The sequence below is a fragment of the Pipistrellus kuhlii genome, unplaced genomic scaffold (genome assembly GCF_014108245.1).
Source record: "Pipistrellus kuhlii isolate mPipKuh1 unplaced genomic scaffold, mPipKuh1.p scaffold_m20_p_3, whole genome shotgun sequence".
Taxonomy (NCBI): Eukaryota; Metazoa; Chordata; class Mammalia; order Chiroptera; family Vespertilionidae; genus Pipistrellus; species Pipistrellus kuhlii.
The window spans coordinates 729,999-750,258 of NW_023425529.1; the positions used below are offsets into that span (position 1 = coordinate 729,999).

Here is a 20,260-nt window from a genome sequence, read left to right on the forward strand (position 1 = left end):
GGTAAACATTTGCTACCGGGAAGGAAGCGTAGAATATCCAGGAAGCTTTTTCTGCTGGGTAGAGGTCCTCATATTGTCTTTGCGTTAAGCATTTGCTTGTGTTTTCAACCTTGAGAGGACAGTGTTGTAGGAGGTTTTGAGCAAGAGCTTGGTACTTTGTGGATTGTTATCGCCCTGCAAGACCCTTTGCAACTTCCTCTCGCCGCCCACAGCAGAATACGGAAACCCTGCTGTATCAGGCCACTTCTGCAATTACAGTCACAATTCAAGGGGATCCTTCTTTTACACTACACCCTTCTGTTTGGAGACTTTCTTTGCATTTGAAAATGTGTCTTTTGTGGTGGAATGCCCTACTGAGCCTTCATCTCTTCTCTCTCTTTGCTGCCCTGCAGTGCTGCAGTTGAAGCTCCAGCAGCGGCGGACACGGGAAGAGCTGGTGAGCCAAGGGATCATGCCTCGTAAGTACTCTCTCTTTCAGCGTTTGATTGAGCTGCTTTTAGGACATAAGTGTGTGTACCCAGGATGCCACAGGCGGCACCAGCAGAAAACAGGGGCAACAGGTTTCATCTTCCACTTTTCTTGCTTGTGTTTTTCCAAGTTCAGGACTTGCTTCGCTAAGAGTGAAGGTAACTGCCCTAATTGATTGAGTTCAGTGAGACCAACAGCAGTAGTTTTGATGGTGTCAGCATTAGCTTTTGAATGCACCTTTGAAAGGGTTACACTTACTCGCCCTGTAACACTTCCCTTTATTGGAGGAGCAGATCTTGAGCTGAATTATTGTGAGGAAGAACCTACTTCGCGCAAATGATTTGCTTTGTGTTCAGACTTTTCTGCCTGGTGTTTTGAAACAATAAGAGTGTTTTGGTTTTTTTAGAGTGAGATTCTCAGGTCTGCAAGGCTGGCCTGTGTGTGGATGTGCTTGAATGAGACTTAGATGGCTTGTTGCAGAGCGGGGGGCAGAACTGCATTACTCAGGGAGAAATGAAACCAACTTTGGAATCTGTTAGAAGAATAGTAAAACTTGCTTCTAACATTAATAATATTCATTACAAACTGAGTGGAAGCTAGAACCAGCAAGATTTTGTTCTAATTTTTGTTTTTGTTTTTGTTTTTTTGTTTTGTTTTAGATTTTGCTCTTTTTGACATTTCTCTTTAAGTCAACAGTGGGCTTAGACTCTCCTTTCATTTTTCTTTGTATGTTATTGCTCCTTGAATATACCCTAGTAAAATAAAATAAAATGTCAGACAACAATTCCTAGCTTCACAGTAGGAAAACTGATATTTTTCACATTAATTCAGTGCCTGCTCACCTACTGCCACTGTATTTTCCTAATTCTTATTCATTCATTCACTCAAAATATTTGAGTGCCTAGTGTATGCCTGCTGATTAGCAAGATAAATCCAGCTCCTGGTCTCGGGAGTTTTTTTATTTAGAAGAATACTGGTAATTAACAAGGAGCCAAACAAGATAATTTCAGAGTATGGGAAGTGCTATGAAGTAAATTAACTGGTTGGTATGTTAATAAGCAAAAGAAATGAGATGGTGTCATTTTGGATAAGATGGTCAAGAAAGCCCTCTCTGAATAGGAAATATTGTATTTGAGCTGAGATCTGAAGGATGAGATGGAGTTAGCCATTTAAGAGCAGGCAGAGGGCCTGGGGAGAAGGAAAAGCAGGTCTAAGGGCCTAGTACAGGAAAGGGCCTGGCATATTGAAAACCTCAAGGAAGCTGTTGTGGCTGGGGCCTGGTAAGTGAGAGGAGAGCAAGGCCAGTTAAGATTGGTAAGGTGAACAAGACCAGAATGAGGGCCTTACCAACCACACAGAGGAGTGGATTTTATTTTAAGTACAATGGGAAGCCATTGAAGGCTCTTAAGCAAGTGAGGGTGAGAAATAATTTATGTCATTGTAATGGCAGGTCCATTTCTGAAAGCTAGAATTAATGTGACAAGTGTAAGGAATCTGGGCTCTATTTCTATCCTAAGCATCAGCCAGGGACTTTAGTGTCAAATTCGTCATTTTGTTTATTGCAATGAACTACCAAGCCGTTTACCCACATTATACTGTCTTTTTTTCTGGCCCTCCAGAAAAAAAGGATTCCTTCCCCCAACCCTTAATGTGCCAGATAGAGCAGATGGCTTGTGCAGAGGACAGTAATGGGATGAGGTAGGGCAGTGTTGTCATTTACAGAACCTTCCACATCTGCCAATCTACAAACCTTTGTAGAGGAACAAGTTACCAAGAATCTCATCTCCTTGTTGCATGCTCCAAGAACATCAGTGTTTAGCAGCTACTTTGTGCCCAGGGTAGTCTTAGGTGCTATAGAGCAGCGGCCGCCAACCGGTGGTCCGCAGACCACTGGTGGTCCGTGAGGTCTGAAAGGCTGTCGACCTCTGCTATAGAGATTAAAGAAATATGTCAGGGTACCTGCCCTCAAGACATTTAATTGTTTATTTGGGTAACTAAAACTTACCCGTAATACAATATAAGGAACAATTCTTCGCTGATCAGTGATGTTGACTGTAATTACAGTACTAGGTCTGAGAGCATACTGCTACGTCTCAGAATCTGTATAATATGTTCAGGATCTAAAAACCATGCAGAGGTGCCCTGCAGTCTTCTTCCTATCTTTTATTTGCTACCCAGGGCTACTGGAGATCATTGTTTAATAGGATTCATTGAATGTGGTCTCTACTTAGGACTAATCATGCTTCAGTTATTACGGTTATCTGCTTATGCATTTGTTTCTCCAACTAGACTGTGAGCTCCTTGAGAAAGTGTCTTATTTATATTCCTGTACCCAATGCCTGGCACCAAATGAACAAATGGGTGAAGACACACAGTTGTAAAGTATGGTGAGAGAGGGGGTTGGGGGCTGATACTACTCTGTTGCAGACTTGTTGAATTTCTGGACATGGAGACATGGAATTTGAAACAACACTCCAGTTCTGTCAGGAGGCTAGGTTCGAAAATGTTCTGAGTATCTAATTGTTTACTTGGGGTTATTCTCTGTATCTGTGAAGTGAGGATAGTTGTCCTTCCCATAGGAATAGAAATGACCTGCTTCTGTGGGAATACTACATCTTCCCTCATAGTAAGAGCCACCGTCAGCTGTGGGCACAGTCTTGGTTTTCAGCTTTTCTAGGGAAGGAAGTAGGTAGCCAACGCTCCTGAGAGAGAATGTTGAGGCCTGGGAATAGCTTCCGGTATGAAATAGCCTGCTCATCTACATACCTGGTTATACAAGATAGTGTCCCGAGTTTCCAAAGAGGAGGCTCACTGTTTGCTAGCGCGCCCCCCTCCTCCCCCACACACACACTGTGAGTATCCTTGCTTCCTCACCACAACCCTGCACCTGCTACCTTAATTCCTGTTGTAATCTCCAACATCTTCCACCTCCCAGACATTATCATGTGCCATCTTCCACCAAGGTCTCCAGTCTTTCAAAGCAAGTATGAGCAGCACTAGGGCAAACTGTAAATGACCAGAAAGTTGTTGTTGATTATTGGAGACTTGGAACCCTGAAAAAGTAACATTTGATTTGAAGTGCTCATGTCCATTCCCATCTTGCTGGCCTGAGGAGTTTCTGGAAAGTGCCTTTATGTTTACCTTGGTTTTACAAATTAGGAAGTGGGTAGGGCCCTCAAGCTGGGGGAAAGGAGCAGTGTAGTCAGGGCTATATTCTGCCCCTCATCATTTATGTGTTCATATGTTTTATCAAGTTTTTCTCATCCCACTGTGTGTGTTTTTTCTACAATAGTTCTGGGAAGAAAAACCCACCCACCTCATCTCCCAGAAAACTTGTGCACAGTTCCCATGTAGGACTGGCTCTCAGTTCCATCACGTCTGTAGGATACAATGTCTCCAGTGGCTCTCTTGCCTTCAGGATTGGCCATGCTTCTCATACATATCATTCAAAGTTGGGATATGGCCTTTCCACAAAGTTCAGGGGATTAAAGAATCTCTCAATTCTGACACATTTCTCTCTGCTGCTTGATAAGCTCTGTTCATGGCATCCAAACTATGGGTATAGCAGTTGATTTCTGGTGTATTTTTAAACAGGATCACTTCCCAGAATCCTTCATTCTCATCATGTAAACATATGTTTCATTTAACACCACTTAAACCCTACCAAATACAGAGTGCCAGATAGCAAAGGATTACATATTCCAGGCCCTAAGCTTTCTTTAATGATGTCTGAAGCTCTGCATATCTTGAGGGAGAGGAGAAATGGCACAGGCAGGAAGCTGGTGTTTAAATCCAAAGATTAAGATCAGGAATGCTTCTGTATTCAGAGTGAAGACTCATAGAAGAGATGGGTCTTGTGTGGTACACTCTGTTCTCAAACAAAGCATCCCCCACAGCCTTTCTCTCTGACATTTAAAGGTGCACAAGATCATAAGGTTAAGGTGAAAATTAAGAAAAATGTCTGGCAATGAAAGCTGCTGTAAAGGAATAACCTTTTAAAGGAAAACATGGAAGTTCTGACCCAGACAACTGAGAAAAGTCTCCTGTAATTTTTCTGGTTGTGAGAGAAGACAATGGTTTGTCTCTTCCTCCTCTACCTTTTGTTACTCTGTTGTGAATCTCTGAGAAAAGCACATGAAGAAATGATTATTTTTGTCTTACAGATTCTCTAAGGACCTTGCTCTAGTTCTTGAGTGAGCTTGTTTTTTTTTTGTTGTTGTTGTTGTTGGTTGTTTTTCATTTTAAATGGTGTTTCTGTGCACCTAGCCAGTGTCATTAGTAACATTTTTCTCTAAATGTTGGGAGAATCTAAAGAGTCCGAGGGCAACACAACTCAGGGGACAGCCAGTTAGTGTCAATCCATAGGCTTCACGAAGTACCTTGCCCTGAAAGGTGCTCAGACAAATTGCTAAGTGAAAGGTGAACAAATTGGCCAGCTCGTGACTGGTTCATGGGTCTATAAGTTGGCCCCATGTACCTTACATTGAAGCTGAAAACAGTGGCTTCATGTCATGAGTTCTTGCAGCTCTTTCTTAATAAACTTTGCCACTTCTTCACTCCCTATCCCTTTAGTTCTACAGTCTGATCTCTTTGTCATACTTCAGCTGTCAGTGTGAGCTAAGTGGTCTTCACAGAGACTATGTGGCCCAGTTGCACTTATGGTCAATCTAAGCTGTGATTTTACTGGACCTGAGGGTTAGCTGAAAATCTCCTATCCATCTAACTGTGGTATTCTGTGCACCAAAAAAAAAGTTTATTCTAATCCCTGAAAGAGGTTATTTAATGGCTGGAAGTAACAAGTTTGATTGCTATGATTGATCCTTTTTTCTCTGAATCTAAAATTCTTCTTAATAATGTTTTTATTGTTTATAACTTGGAGAAATTATTACTTATTCTTCACCAAATATATAACTGAGTTTCAAGATTTTCCTTCCTGAGTACATATGGATCAAATGCATTTTTGTAAATACCTTTTAAAATGAATTTCTGCCTTGGCCAATGTGGCTCAGATAGTTGGAGTGTCTTCCCATGCACTGGAAGTTTGTAGGTTTGATTCTGGGTCAGGGCACAAACCTATGTTGCTGGTTTGACCCCTGATTGGGGTACATAGGGGAGGCAACCCTTCGATGTGTCTCTCTCACATTGATGCTCCCCTCCCTTGTTCCCCCCTTTCTCCTTTTCCTCCCTTCTAAAATCAGTTTAAAAATTTTAAAAACTAATTTCTGTTTTTATAATCCTTAAAAAGATAAAACAACCTCCTAAAGTTTCAGTTTCTTGTAATGAGAAAGAGACTATCACTTTCAGTCCATTTTTTTATTAAGCACTGGGATGCCATGTGATTCAGTCCCCTAGTGACCAGATCGTCCCGCTTTTGGCAGGACAGTCCAGATTTCTAACAATTTTCCCCACGTCCCATGTTGTTTTTAAAAAGTCCCAATTTTTGGAAAGATTGGAAAAATTCTTTCCAAAAATAGGGACTTTTTTAAAACACCGTGGGACGCGGGGAAAATTGTTAGAAATCTGGACTGTGCCGCCAAAAGCGGGACTATCTGGTCATCTTACCCAAGTTTCCATGAATTTGGAAGAACTTGCTGAGATCAGTTTAGCTCAGTGGATAGAGCGTCGTTCTCCGGACTGAAGGGTTCCAGGTTCCATTACGGTCAAGGGCATGTACATTGGTTGCGGGCACATCCCTAATGGGAGGTGCGTGGGAGGCGGCTGGTCAATGTTTCTCTCACATCGATGTTTCTGACTCTCTATCCCTCTCCCTTCCTCTCTAAAAAATCAATAAAAAATATTTTTTTAAAAAGAAAAGAATTTAGAAGAACTAGCTTCTAGACCAGCCCTGCCCAGTAGCACTCTCAGAAATGATAGAAATATTCTGTAACATTAGGCACATGTGCTGTTGAACACTTGAAATGAGATTAGCTTGTGTGAGAAGTTGGATTTTTAAACTTAATTTAATCCTAATTAATTTAAATGTAAATAGCCACAGGTGGTTGGTGGCTATTTTATTAGACAGTAGAGTTTTAGACTTTACCACTTAGGAACAAGGTGACTTTGGGCAACTCAGTTAACTCTTTTGAACTCAACTTCAACTCTTATAAAATGGAAATAATAATGCCTGTCTTACATATTCCACAGAATTGGTTTGGAGATATATGAGATGACATGTTCATGCTTTTGAAATACAGGCATTGCTATTCTCGGCAAACCAGGAGAGGAGCATTAGCTTTGATCTACCGTCTTGTGAATCTGAAAGTAGCTTTTAATACACAAACACACACACACACACGCATATACATATACATATTTCATTAATTTCTGTCAAAACTAGTGTTTGGGAACAGGAACTATTTTCAATAAACCAGATCCTCCTTAATTCTACTTTTCTCCCTACTTGTGGAATTAAAAACAATTACTGAAAATTGTCAAGAATCACAGAACCACTAATCAATATGGTTCTGTTAAAATTGTTCCCTTTTTGTTCCTTTATGAACAGGACTCATTTTATTTGCATGCCCCCTCTGTGGTAGTGGATGCTTCTTTTTTAAACTCTTAAAACTAACAAGTGGCTGGATTAGAAATAATGGTTTTTATTTGCTTGTTGTTTCTGGGCAACTTGCCAAGAGACAAAAATGTTCATCAGTGGGACATAGTAGTGATTCCAGAGCAGATGAGATGGTCTGGTTTAAGGCTGAGTTGCCCTTTAAAAAACAACAACTTAAGATTTAAGATGACAAAATTGTAGGCTTCAAGGAGCAGATCCTCATCTGGACTGTGGGAGCAGATCCTCATCTGGGCTGTGATCATTTCCCATTGGCTCCAGTCCACTGGGAGCTGCGAGAAGCACTGTGTGGTGGTGTCTGCACTGCTGTCCCTGGCGCTCTGCAGTTGGCTCACTGCTCCCTTCCGGGCAGTGCTCTCAGGCTCATGCTTCTTTCAGAGCCTCACACACGTTAGTGTCATCCATTTCGCTCCTTTAGGTACACAGGTATCTTTGGATGAAAGAACTCGTTTCGCCCTAACTAGTTTGGCTCAGTGGATAGAGCGTCGGCCTGTGGACTGAAAGGTCCCAGGTTTGATTTCAATTAAGAGCATGTACCTTGATTGTGGGCACATCCCCAATAGGAAGTGTGCAGGAGGCAGCTGATCAGTGTTTCTGACTCTCTGTCCCTCTCTGTTCCTCTCTGTAAAAATCAATAAAATATATATATTTTAAAAATAGTTTCCTTTTTTGCTTTTGTTTCAATTGGAATGTAATTGACATATAACATTAATTGGTTTCAGGTGTTGTATTGTAAATTTTTTATTTTTTTTAAGAAGCAAAGAATCCTACGTCATTTAGATTATGTAAATGAGCACAGGAATGTGATTGTTTAACTGGAGTTGACTTCAAGTTTAAATGGCATTGTAAAACATGTGTTCTAGAATTGTGGCTAACCTGTTCCCTAGACTTGAAGCTGAGAGAAAATTGTGTTAGGCATGTGACCTCAGAAATCTTCTCTTTTATCTCAGGGGACAGCAGCTGGGTACATCAATCCCAAGCATTTCTGATCGATGTCATCATCCTTCCTCTCTTCCTGCTGTTGTAGGGTATCCTACCTCTGTGGTCAGTGATTAGGATAGAACCTCCTTCTTGTCCAGTGGCTAACAAATCCTAAAATAGGGCTCTTGAGTGAGTTTGCATGTTCACATTCTGAGCATCTTCATTGTTTAGTGCAAAGAAGGGTCCAACAGGGAGCTCTGTGGAATAATTTTTGAGGGCTTATTTCACAGAGCTCCCTGTTGGACCCTTCTTTTCACTAAACAATGAAGATGCTCAGAATTATATATATATGAGTTCTTGATATAATTGAATGTCTAAAAGGTATGGTAGGTATTCAGTTTCACTTAATTATTAGTTTTAGAAATGTCTGAGATATCTAAGGCTTACTTCTTTTCATGCTAGTAAACGAAGTACAGGAATTTATAGTCACTTGTCGAAACTACCGTGTTTCCCCGAAAATAAGACATCCTCTGAAAATAAGACCTAGCGCATGGAAAGATAAGACATCCCCTGAAAATAAGACCTAGCGCAACTTTGGGAGAAAAAATTAAGACACTGTCTTATTTTCGGGGAACCAGGGTACTCACTGATTTTACTAAACAATATAAATCCTAACTCATTGTACACCCCAGATGGAGCCCTGGTAGAAATATGACAGGATTGGAAATTTCAAATTCTTCAGCTTAACCTTAGCTGGTTTGGCTCAGTGGATAGAGCACCGGCTTGTGGACCGAGGGGTCATGAGTTCAATTCCAGTCAAGGGCCCGTAGATTGGTTGCAGGCTCCTCCCCAGCCTGGGCCCTGGTTAGGGCACATGCAAGAGGCAACAAATTGATATATTTCTCTCACATCGATATTTCTCTCTCTCTTTCCCTCTCTCTTCTACTCGCTCTAAAAATCAGTGGGCCAAAACTGGTTTGGCTCAGTAGATAGAGCATTGGCCAGGTTCGATTCTGGTCAAGGGCATCTACCTTGGTTGCAGGCACATCCCCAGTGGGGAGTGTGCAGGAGGCAGCTGATCGATGTTTCTCTCTCATTGATGTTTCTGACTCTCTATCTCTCTCTCTTCCTCTCTGTAAAAAAATCAATAAAATATATTTTTAAAAATCAATGGAAAAATACCTTTGGATGAGGATTAAAAAATAATAAAATTCTTCAATTTAGTGGGATGTTATTTGCAGAAGAGCAAGGTGATTTGGAGCTGTGTCTTAACAGATGATGTAGGCATGTTGATTACAGGGCTTCAGAAAGAGGGGAACCGGCTGGAGTGGCTTAGTTGGTTGAGCGTCGTCCTGTGCACTGAAAGGTTGTCCTTCAGTTCCCAGTCAGGGCACATACCTGGGTTGGGGTTTGATCCCCATGTAGGGAATGTATGGAAGGCAACTGATTGATGTTTCTTTCTCACATTGATGTCTGTGTCTGTGTGTCCGTCTAGCCCTCCTTCCTTTCTATCTCTCCTTTCTTCTCTCTCAGCATGTTCTAACTTGTGTGTGTGCATACTGGGATCACAATTGATCTGGAACATTACACTGGGCAATGGTCTGAAAAGCAGATATTAATAGGGCTGGCATATATGTCGAAGAGAAGATTGGAAGTCAGGTTCAAAATATTTGGGCCCTGATACTTTGGAATTCACTGTACCTGTTGATATTCATGCTATAAAAGATTGTGCACTGACCTTTTCTCCCAGTCTGGAGTCTCTTTCACCGTCAGTGAGTCAGGGGTGCGAGACTGGAACAGCTTGCGCTTCTGGGAAGGTAAAGATTTAGCATCCTCGAGTCTCTACTTTTTACATTCATTCTTGGTACTTGGCTTTCCTGCTGATTTGGGTGGCGGTGGCAGCCCTGATGCCAAAACAGGGTGGTGGCAAGTCTGAGAACCAAAACAGGATGTGTCTGAAGCATGTTTTCTGACTGTTGGATCCTTGCTTGTCTCAGAATGTGTGGTCCCTTCCTCATACTCCACCTCCCAAGCTCTCTTTGATTCACATGAACTTACTTCTGGTTCTCATTGTCATGGCCAGTATTTGGAAATGTTGACACAACTGTTTGGTTAATGGTCTTTGTTTCAGGATATTTTTGTAGGCCTTTTGGTATGACAGCTAAAAACAGTAAAACAAAACAGAAAAATGGACGTCAAGCCTATTTAGCTTTCATCAATTGACTCTACACATACTGTTTTCTTCAAAAGAAGAATTGCAGAGAGGAAAAAAATTAAAAGCGTAACAATGCCTCAAGCTTAACAGACCTTCTAGCAAAGTATTTTCACTTTATTTTATGCTAAGTCATCAGAGTAGTTTGTATAATTGCCATTTTGTGGATGAGAATACTGAGGCTCAGAGAGGTTGTGCGACTTGCCCTTGGTCAGACTGCCACTAAATACAGGCAGATCTCACCCAAGTTTCTGGCTCCAAATTGCATGCTAATTACTGAAGACCATGGCTTAATGGTTCTTAATGACATGAGAATTTTATAAGGGTAGGCTGCTTTACTTTCACTAAAATTTCAACTTTGAAAATAGCATCAAATCAGGACCCTTAGTTGGTGAGGTTGGGTGAAAGTTGGTAGTGGGGGTGAGAGTAACCCTGTCATTTTTAAGTCCTCTAAACACTTGCTTCTGAGGTGCTGCTGCTGCTCTTGTCTGCTGGTTGTGAGGCTTAAAGGCCACAGGCATGCATGCATATTTCCACATCTGTCATAATGACCCTTATTTAAATCAGAGGCTCTTGATTTCTTTTGTGCCATTATTGCTCCTTGGAAAATTTTACACAACCCCTCACTAGACACTGCCCAAGCAAGTACCCCAAATTTAGCACACAGTTTCTAGGGATTCACGGATACTCTACATCTGGTACAGTGCATCCCAGGTTAAGATCTGCCCTGCCTGGATGTGGAATCCTAAGATAAATCATCTACATAATGGCAATAGTCTAGACCCTTACACACCAGTGACACAGCCCACCTCTGTGCTTCATTTCTCAGCGGGTAAGTGACTCTCCCCACTTCCTGTCCTGGCACAAGTGAACTCTGCCTCACTCGCCGTGTGCTAACACTGAGGACTACGTTTCTGTGCTACCTTCCACCAATTGCGACTGTCATGCCCTTCATTCTAACTGCAGCATGTGGAATCCAGCCCTGCTGAATGAGGCCCCTGCAAGGGAAAGGGCAAAAAGCTTTGACCCATTGACTCTTAGAAACAAATGCTTTGCAACTCAGAGCACTGATCCCAAAAAGGGGCTCAGGAGATTAAACGTTTCCAATTTAAGAGCACCTTTGCAGGCCAGAGTTGACATTTTGAGTTAAGCTGTTGAGAAAGGTATTTTTTAGTCACTTTGCCTCTGGTGGTAGAGAATGAGCAAATAAAGGTCTTTAGTTTCTTATCAGCAGTGTCACCTTACCTCTGCATTTTGGACTAGGAAAACAGTGGCTTTTTAATTTTTGGTGGCATCAGAATTCTCAGAGATCTTACTAAAGATTTAAAAAATTAATTTTTTTAATTCCTCAAGGATATTTATCCAGTGATTTTTAGAGGGTGGAAGGGAGAGGGAAAAGACAGAGAAAGAAACCTCAATGTGAGAAAAGTGGTTGCCTCCTGAACACTTTATCCACGGAGCCAAACCAGCTAGGGCAAGATTAAAATTCTTGAAGCCCAGGAATCAGCACTCCAGAGACATTCTAATGCAGATGGTTCTTGAACTACACTTGGAGAAACACTGGACCAAGGGTTGCTGTATCTTTCCCCATTTCATTTTTACTGATGTCTAGACTACTGTTATTCTCTTCTCCCAGGAGTTCTGAAGTAGAGGATGGCCCTGTCCACATAAGTCAAGAGTTGATGACAAATTTCTAAAACAGTTAAGGCTGCATCATTTAAAATGACTAGAGTCCTGGTGCATGAAATTTGTGCACTGGAAGGGGATAGAAGAGGGATGCCTCAGCAGTTTGTGACCCCTCGGGGGATGTCCTGAATTTTGAAATCAGGCCTAAGCCTGCATGCGGACATCCTTCTCGCAGTCTGGGATACTTCTCACAGTCCAGGATCCCTCGCTCTTACTGCCTGCCTGCTCGCTGCTCCTTACTGCTCAGCTTGCTGCTCCTTAGTGCTTCCACGGAAGCGGGAGAGACTCCTGCCATTGCCACTGCCACTGCGCTCGCCAGCCATGAGCCCAGCTTCTGGCTGAGTGGCACTCCCCCTGTGGGAGCGCACTGATCACCACTGGTCATTTCCTGTATTGAGCGTCTGTCCTCTTGTGGTTAGTGTGCATCATAGTGACTGGTCATTCTACCTGTCATTCTGCTGTTCGGTCGATTTGCATATTAGGGTTTTATTATATAGGATTGGGTAGAGAGAACTTATGAACCCCTGTCTCCAGTGCTGGTGAAAGCCTGCCTTTTTTATGGCCTTGTATCATGTTAGTGGTCAGTGGTCAGTTTGGCAGAGTTAACAAACTGCCTGGAGCAGTGTGACAAACTTCTGAGCTAGGGCCAAGCGATGTGGCAAAAGGCTCAGTTAACTTTGGAAGGAGTTTGATTATTCAGCGACTCCCTCTTCTGCTGTGTCCTTCAAGAGAGGCTGGAGGGAAAAAGGAGTGGGAGGATGTGGGTCCCTTGACTTTTGCTAAAGTCTTTCCTTCTGTTCCATTGCCAACATTAAAGAAAAGGACAAGGCAGCATTTCTTTCCAGAGGAATAACAGGGAAGGAAAGCAAAATGTGAAAGACCAGATTAAAATCACTTAGAGGTGTTTCTTTGTTTTGTTTTGGTAACCATCACATTTGGAGGGGAAAAATCAGGGATGCATCTCTTTTCCAACCCACCACCACCCTCCCCCTCTTCCTTCCTCCCTTATGCTGCAATATGCATAAGTAAAAGGTCTGAATTTTGAAATCAGAAGAACCAGAGTCTAGTCTTCATTCTGCAGCTGATGAGGATGTGATCTCAAGTCAGTTCTCCATTATATAACATGGAAAATAACAGCTCAAGTAAGGTAATTCCCAGCACCCTAGGCAACCATGGGGGTGGGGCAAGAAAACAATTTACAAATCTCTTTATCAGTAGTAAGGTTGATGGGCACTACCCTACTTTATGCTGGAATTTTACTTCCTCTAGTACTACTTGGGAGCAGAGTACTACAGGGCCCTGTGTGGCCACCCCTCATCTCCTCCCACTCTTCCTTTGTTCACTGTGCTCTGCCCCTCTGGCCTCCGTGTTCCTCTGTCACTCAGGCAGTTTCCCACTCAGGGCCCTCCTGTTCTCCTTCCCTGGGCGGCTCTTCCCCAAGTGGTTGCAGGACCCACTCCCTTCCTCCAGGCCACTGTCAGATGTCACATCAGAAAGACTTTCCTGACCACTCCATATGAATTGCTCCCACTCTCTGTCACCATAGCCTGCTTTATATTTCATCATAGTATGTATCACCTACTACTGTGTTATATCTTTGTTTTATACTGGAGTGTAAGCTCCACAAGAACATGGGTATCCCAGCACCAAAACAGAGTCTGAAACATATGGGCTCTCAGTAAATACTTATTGGGAGAGTGAGTAATTAACTGTTAGTACAACTTAAGCTCTCAGGGACATACACCTCCAGACTCCACTTCCTCACCTCTTACTCCCAACCTGTTATGGTTAATTTCTGCCTCCACCAACCCACTTGCATAGCTCTGTGCCCACTAGCCATGTCCTTAGTATAAGTAATCTTCTGGACATTTAGCAAGCCTTATTTAGTCTGCTCGCCCACTATTAGCATCTCTTTTTCTTCCTACACTCTTTCTTTATGCTTACTCTTTGTCTGGCCTTTCCTGCTTTTGTGAGCCTCAGGTTCCTCTGCTGGACTCTCACGATGACCTAAGGGAATTCTGGGATTCCCTTAGATTCAGCCTCGGAAGTATTGTCTTCTGTCCTACATATTGTGTCACATTATCCCTAGATGATCACACACACACACACACACACACACACACAATTTGTGTGTACACACACACCACTTGTATATCTATATATATATAATCCTAATATGCAAAAAGACCAAACAGCAGAACAACTGAACAACCAGTTGCTATGACGTGCGCTGACCACCAGGGGTTGTGTGCAGAACATGGCGGGCATCGGCTGCAGCAGGATGGTGGAGCAGATGAGTGGGTGTGCCAGACCAAAGTTGCTGTCATTGGGGTGAGCCTCTGGTGGTTACTGAAAATTCTTGGCTCCCACACACATGGTCCCGCCTCATGCTTGCACCTGTTGCCAGCGCTGGCCCTGCTCGCACCCACTGCTGGTGCCAGAGCCGTCACTCATATCTGCTGCCGGCGCCAGGCACTGTTGGTGTGAGGGGCGGCTACTTGCACCCACTGCTGGCACCAGCCCCACTCACATCTCCTCCTGAGGGGCAATTGGGGCAGCAGTCACCTTTTGCACCTGCTGACAGCATCAGCCCTGCTTGCACCCGCTGCTGGCATCGGCCCCAATTGCTCCAGTGCTGTCAGTGGGTATGAGTGGGCCGGTGCCATCAGCACATGGGAGCGGCAGTGGCGGGAGAGGTGCTGCCAGCAGATGGGACCAGGGGCTGCAGTGGGAGGAGCCGGACGGGGGTAGAAAGATGGGCCACCCCTGTGCCCACTGCAGCCACATGGCCCACAGTTCCTTTCAGGGTGACAAATTCATGCACTGGGCCCCAAGGCTCTTTATAGGATATCTCACAATCAACTAATGCCCCAAAGTGAACACAGTCTCTCCCACCCTGTCCCAAATTTATCATCCTGTGTCTCTTGTCTGGGAGTGTTAATGGCACCATTCACCCAATCATTCCATTTTGTTCTTCTAAATGGCCTCTTGATCACTACTAAGTGATCTTTAAAAATGCAATTCTCATTATTTTGCAGTTCCTGCCGTAAGAATTGATGTCATGCAGGGATCATCAGTAGATGCTAAATCCATTAAGTAAATGGTGGTTAGGGAACAGGATTTTCATATGTCCACAGATAACATATTCATTACAAACGGTGATATGCTCTGGTGTAACACCGTCGGTGGTTGGACAACATGATGTATGTGCCTCCTGATGTTAGGAAGTACACATCATCTATGTAGTCCTCATGTCAAAAATGTTTAGCCTAAATCTTAGGAAACAGACTCAAAATATAGGACATTCTTTTTTGCAAGACAACTGGCTTACATACTTAATTCAATGACATTAAAAATGGAAAAGGTAGGAATACTGTTCTAGATTGTGACTAAAGAGACAACTAAATGTGGTGGATGAGACTCTTGAATAAATCTTAACTTGAGCGGGGAGGAAGCGGGTATTCAAACAGCTATGAAAGACATCTTGTGAGCAGTTGAGGAAATTCAAATGTGAACTGTAAATTAGATTATATTATTGAATTATTGTTAATTTTCTTAGGTATGATAATGGTAGTTATGAAAGAGTATGTTTTTATTCTTAGGAAATAGGCACTGAAGAATTTAGGGATGAAATGTGATTATTATCTGCAGTTTATTTTCAAGTGATTTGGAAAATAATAACAAAAGGTGTGCATTCCCGTGTGTAAATGAGAAATAGGTAAAACAAATACCGCTAAAAAGGAATTGGTGAGTCTAGGTCAATTATAGGGCTGTTCATTATTTGTTCTTTTGATGTTTGGAAGTTTGAAAAATTCTAAATTAAAAGAGGGCATGGGAAGGAGAGCATGTGAGTGCAGGCACGAGGGTGACACAAATATGTGCCAATTATCACGTGTGTTTCTGCTTGTTTTATTTTTTAACAACAACAAACAAAATCAAGATAGAAATATTGTAACTCCCACCCTGTCCATGCAGTTCTGGCCTCTGACACTGCCTGCAGGGCTATTGGGGTGCTTCATTACAGCCTTGCTGCAAGGGGAGAGGGCTGGACTACCCACTTGACCTTTCCTGGTAGGGCCGAGGCCCCTCTTTTTTCTTCTGGTGTCTGGCTGGCATAGGACGATTATTGTCTAAAAGTTTTCCATCTTGCTAGGCTGCCCTTTTCCTAGTCTTTTGGCTAGTGAGAGCAGGTTTTGTAAGAGCTTTTTTGGTCCACCTTCATTGGCATTTCCAATTGCTGACTGTTTTCAGCTCCGAGTCTGGTATGTATGAAGCAACGGGAAATCCAGGAAACACCGCTGTGTTGTTGTTTGGGCCCCAAGGTCCCTAGCCAGTCTGCCTTCTTCTATCCACCTTTCAGAACTTGCTTGTTTGTTTAATAAGCAATGTGCAGAGTTTAGTTGTGCTTAGCGGGAGGAATAGAGGAAAGCATGTCTGCTACATCCTCCCAGAATCAGAATACTGTCCTTAAAGCTCTTCATGGGCTGGTCCCTGCGTCCCTTTCCAGCCTCATGGCCCCCATGAACTTCTAGGTCCATCCAGGCCAGAATGCTTGGCATTGTGTGCTTTCACCACTTCACGCTTTTGCTCTTCCTCTGCCTCAGGTGACCTCTTGACTCTCTTCCTTGCCGGCCTGTGGAGATTGTATCCCATTCACATGGATTTTCTCTGTAAAATCTACTTGGTCACTTCACACACTTCTCTCAGGCTGAATGTTGCCTCTTCTGTCTTAGGTAGCACTTTAAATCACCTCTACAATTGTACTTTTGTCTTGTATTGTAATTGTTTGTCTTTTTTCCTCAGCAGACCCTCAGCTGCCTTTGAGGGATCACTTAGTACTTTTAATGATAATGATGAGGAAATAAGTCTTGATGGTTAATTGCTATTCTTCCTTGCTGAGACTTATTTCTAGAACTGCTTTTGGATCCTAGACTTTCATTTGTCTTCGTGTGTAAATAAATCTGGGATGGTGATGGGAAAGTGCTGTTTACTGTCCTAAATTAACACGATAGTTTGGTTTTCAAGGGTTCCTACTTACTCAGTGCTAGATTAAACCAAGACCAGCGATCGAGGTGCTCCTGCATTGTAAGCCACAGAGCCTGCCACCACCCTGGGAAGTGATGGCAGTGTAGTCAGTCCTTCCTGTCTCCAGCTTCTGCATCCATGAATTCAACTAACCCTGGGCTGAAAGTGTTCAGGAAAAAATGTTACATGGTTGCTGATAGGTACATATAGTCAGGCCTGTTATGGTTATGTCTGTACAGAACAGGTAGACTTTTTTCTCTTGTTATTCCCTAAACAACATAGTATAGTAACTATTTATATGGTATTTATATTGTATTGGGTATTATAAGTAATGTAGAGATGATCCTATATAATAAAATACTAATATGCAAATTGACCAAACAGTGGAACGATGGTCGCTATGATGTGTACTGACCACCAGTGGGAAGATGCTCAATTTAGGAGTTACCCCCAACTCCACCCCCGTGGTCAGTGCACTCCCACAGTTTCTCCCACCTCCACGGCAGTGATAAGGATGTCTGACTGATGGACATCCCCCAAGGGCTCCCGGATTGTGTGAGGGCACAGGCCGGGTTGAGGGACCTCCCTCCTCCCCGAGTGCCTGAATTTCGTACACCAGCCCTCTAGTTAAAGTATAATAAGGAAGGATCGCCTCAGTTACATGAAGATACTACTTTATATAAGGTTTGGTATCCAGGAGTGGGGTAGGCCATGGAAACAATCTTTCACAGGTACTAAGGGATGACTGTGTATTTTTATAATTGATTGATTGATTGATTGACTGATTGATTTCAGAGAACAGAAGGGAGGGGGATAGAGAGAAACATTAATGAGAGAGAATCGTTGATTGGCTGCCTCCTGCACACCCCCTATTGGGGGAGATTGAGCCCACAACCCAGGAATGTACCCTTGGCCGGAATCGAACCTGGGACCCTTCAGTCTGCAGGCCAACACTCTAGCCACAGAGCCATACCAACTAGGGCTGACTGTGTGTCTTTAAAAAGAAAGTTGAAACCATTTCTCTCTTTTTAGTTCCCAATGACCTCATTTAAGTAATGTAGCAAATGTGTAAGGGAGAAAGAAAATGGGTGCTGGAGGCAGGGAACAGAGTATAAATTGGTGGTTTTTAGCCTGTCGGGAGCGGGACCTACATCTAGAACTGAAACTGATGAAGAACACCACACCTCTCAGCCACTTCTGTGCTTTTGACTTCGGTGGGAGCTCGGTTTGTTCCCTTTCAGGACTTGCTGCTCACTTCCCTTTGTTCACACAGAATCCTGCCAGCGTCCCAGCAGAGCAGCTGCCCGAGCATGGGGGTAAAGGATCAGCAAAATGTGTGTTCCCCTCAACGGTGTGCACAGCGCTGGGTTTGCAGAGGTTTGGGGGCTTCTCTTTCAGAGACTGCCTTCCAGCGCTTTCTGGGAAAACGCAATTTCTGAGTAATGTCCTGGCTCCTCTGACCAAACCAGCAAGGCAGAGGGAGATGGAAGTCTGAGATGAATGCAGCCCTCCTGGTCAGGCACATTTATGGGTTAACGTTAAGTCTTTTGGGTTTTTCCACAATCAGCAGAAGCCTGCATTTTATGACCTATTTCCTGCTCTGCTGGGCTTCCTCTTGTCTCATTCCCTTAGCATGGAAGCTTGAGGTGACTGTCATTTGTTCCTGTGGCAAGAAAGATAAACCTTTTTATCCCCCTCCCTCTCTTTCAACCCTCTACCGCTGTGGCTTTTAACAAAGCTGTCTGGACATGCATCGGGGTGCCCTCTCAACCCTGCTCCCCAGTGTGTCACTGGCTGCCCCAGCTCTAGTCTGTCCCAGTAAACCTGGGAAGTGCCTTATAGGAATATTGACAGAGTCCGGAAGGAAGAGGGGCCATTGCTCCTTCCACTGCTAGAGTTAGTTACTGAATGGCTGCCCTTGCTGTCAGAAAGCAGCTAGAAATGCGGGAAGAGCTACGCAGAGTGAGTGGGCTGTTCAAGGACTGAGAGGCACTGGCTCAGTTGTCAAACATTTTAGAGAAGAAAGAAAGGGAAGACAGAACTGGCCTGGGCTGGGCCCACCACTCGATAGATGACCTCACAGCTTGCTGCAGTGTTGGTTTTATCGCACATAAAACTGGAAAGTTGGTTTCTACCACCAGATGGTTAAAAGGATGCAATTATAATGTGTTATTGTTACAAAATGAACTGTCTTTTGGGATTGGTGGTTATTGTCTTGAATTATTTTCTTGGTCCTCATTTCTGGTTCTCTTAACCAAGTCCTGAACAGCTAATGAATTCGGTTCTCTCATCTTCTCATTCCCCTCCCAGCTCAGCTGGTATCAGTGCAGAAGGCTGCCCCTTAAGTTCCACAGTAAGACCCACACTCTGAACCTTGGCTTTCTGTGCCTGTGGTCATTCTGAACCCTTCTTGTGAGCCTTCCTTACACTGTTTTGTGCTGAGTGCTGTGGTCTGACTGACCTTTCCACCTTGCCTGCACTCAGCCCTACATCTAAGTTTGTGTAATTGAAGCCTCCTGGCCTCCCCATCTAATAGGGCAAGCATGTCAACTCAAAGGCTAACACGGACCAAATAAGCGAGGCATGCGGCCAGCAAGCCCCAAGTTTGACATGCTTGTAACAGGGTCATTCTTCTCTGTTGTTCTGAAGAAGTTAAGAAACCAACCCAGAGGAGTGGAAAGAACTAAGGCTGTCATCCTAACTGCCATTTGCGAGCCTTTCCGCTCTCATCTGTAAAGTGGAATGTTACCTACCACCTGGGCTCTTTAGGAGTATTAGAGCAGGCCTAATCTTTAGGAATTATCTAGAACAGTGCCTGTAACTTAGGCAGGTGCTCAATAGGTATCAGTGTCTTCCTTGCTGTTATATGTGGTCTCTACACCACAGCCAGTTGTCCCCAGCAGTGCTGCATCTTCCTTGTACATGAAGGTGATGCAGTTCCCTTCCGTCAAATTCTGGGCTTCGTGAGTTGATTTTTCAGAAGTTGGATTTGTGCCTCAGCCCTAGGGATAGCCAACATAGGTTGTTGATTCAGCAAGTCAGCCGGATTTTTAGACAGAATGTGGGCTGTGGTACAGAAACTGTAGCTGGCTTGTTTGGGAATTGAACCCATGATTCAACCCAGACTCTGCGTTTGATGACAGTAGCACCCTCAAGGCATTGGCGAGTGCACCATTTGCTTCTGAGCACTCTCTCAAGAGTTCTGGGAGGTGGACAGATTCTCACTCTACAGAGAAGAAAATGAGACCCCAAACCAGTTGTACCGGGGTCACAGCAGTTGTCATTGGTAGAACTCAGGGCAAGAACACTGATACCTTGATTTTCTATAGGACTTCTGTGAGGTTTTGAACCCAGATGACAGCCATAGTTCTGGCTGTCCC

The 20,260-nt window shown here is 43.6% G+C and overlaps 1 protein-coding gene across 10 annotated transcripts in view; it reads left to right on the plus strand.

Moving 5' to 3' along the window:
* MRTFA (myocardin related transcription factor A) overlaps positions 1-20,260 on the plus strand; it is a 158,581-nt gene that overhangs the window by 116,967 nt on the left and 21,354 nt on the right. For all 10 annotated transcript variants that reach the window (XM_036459353.2, XM_036459356.2, XM_036459349.2 and 7 more), the window contains one exon: positions 393-458. In XM_036459353.2, the coding sequence (XP_036315246.1) occupies positions 452-458 (7 nt within the window). In that variant the 5' untranslated portion in view covers positions 393-451. Of the gene's footprint in view, positions 1-392; positions 459-20,260 lie in introns of those variants that run through there.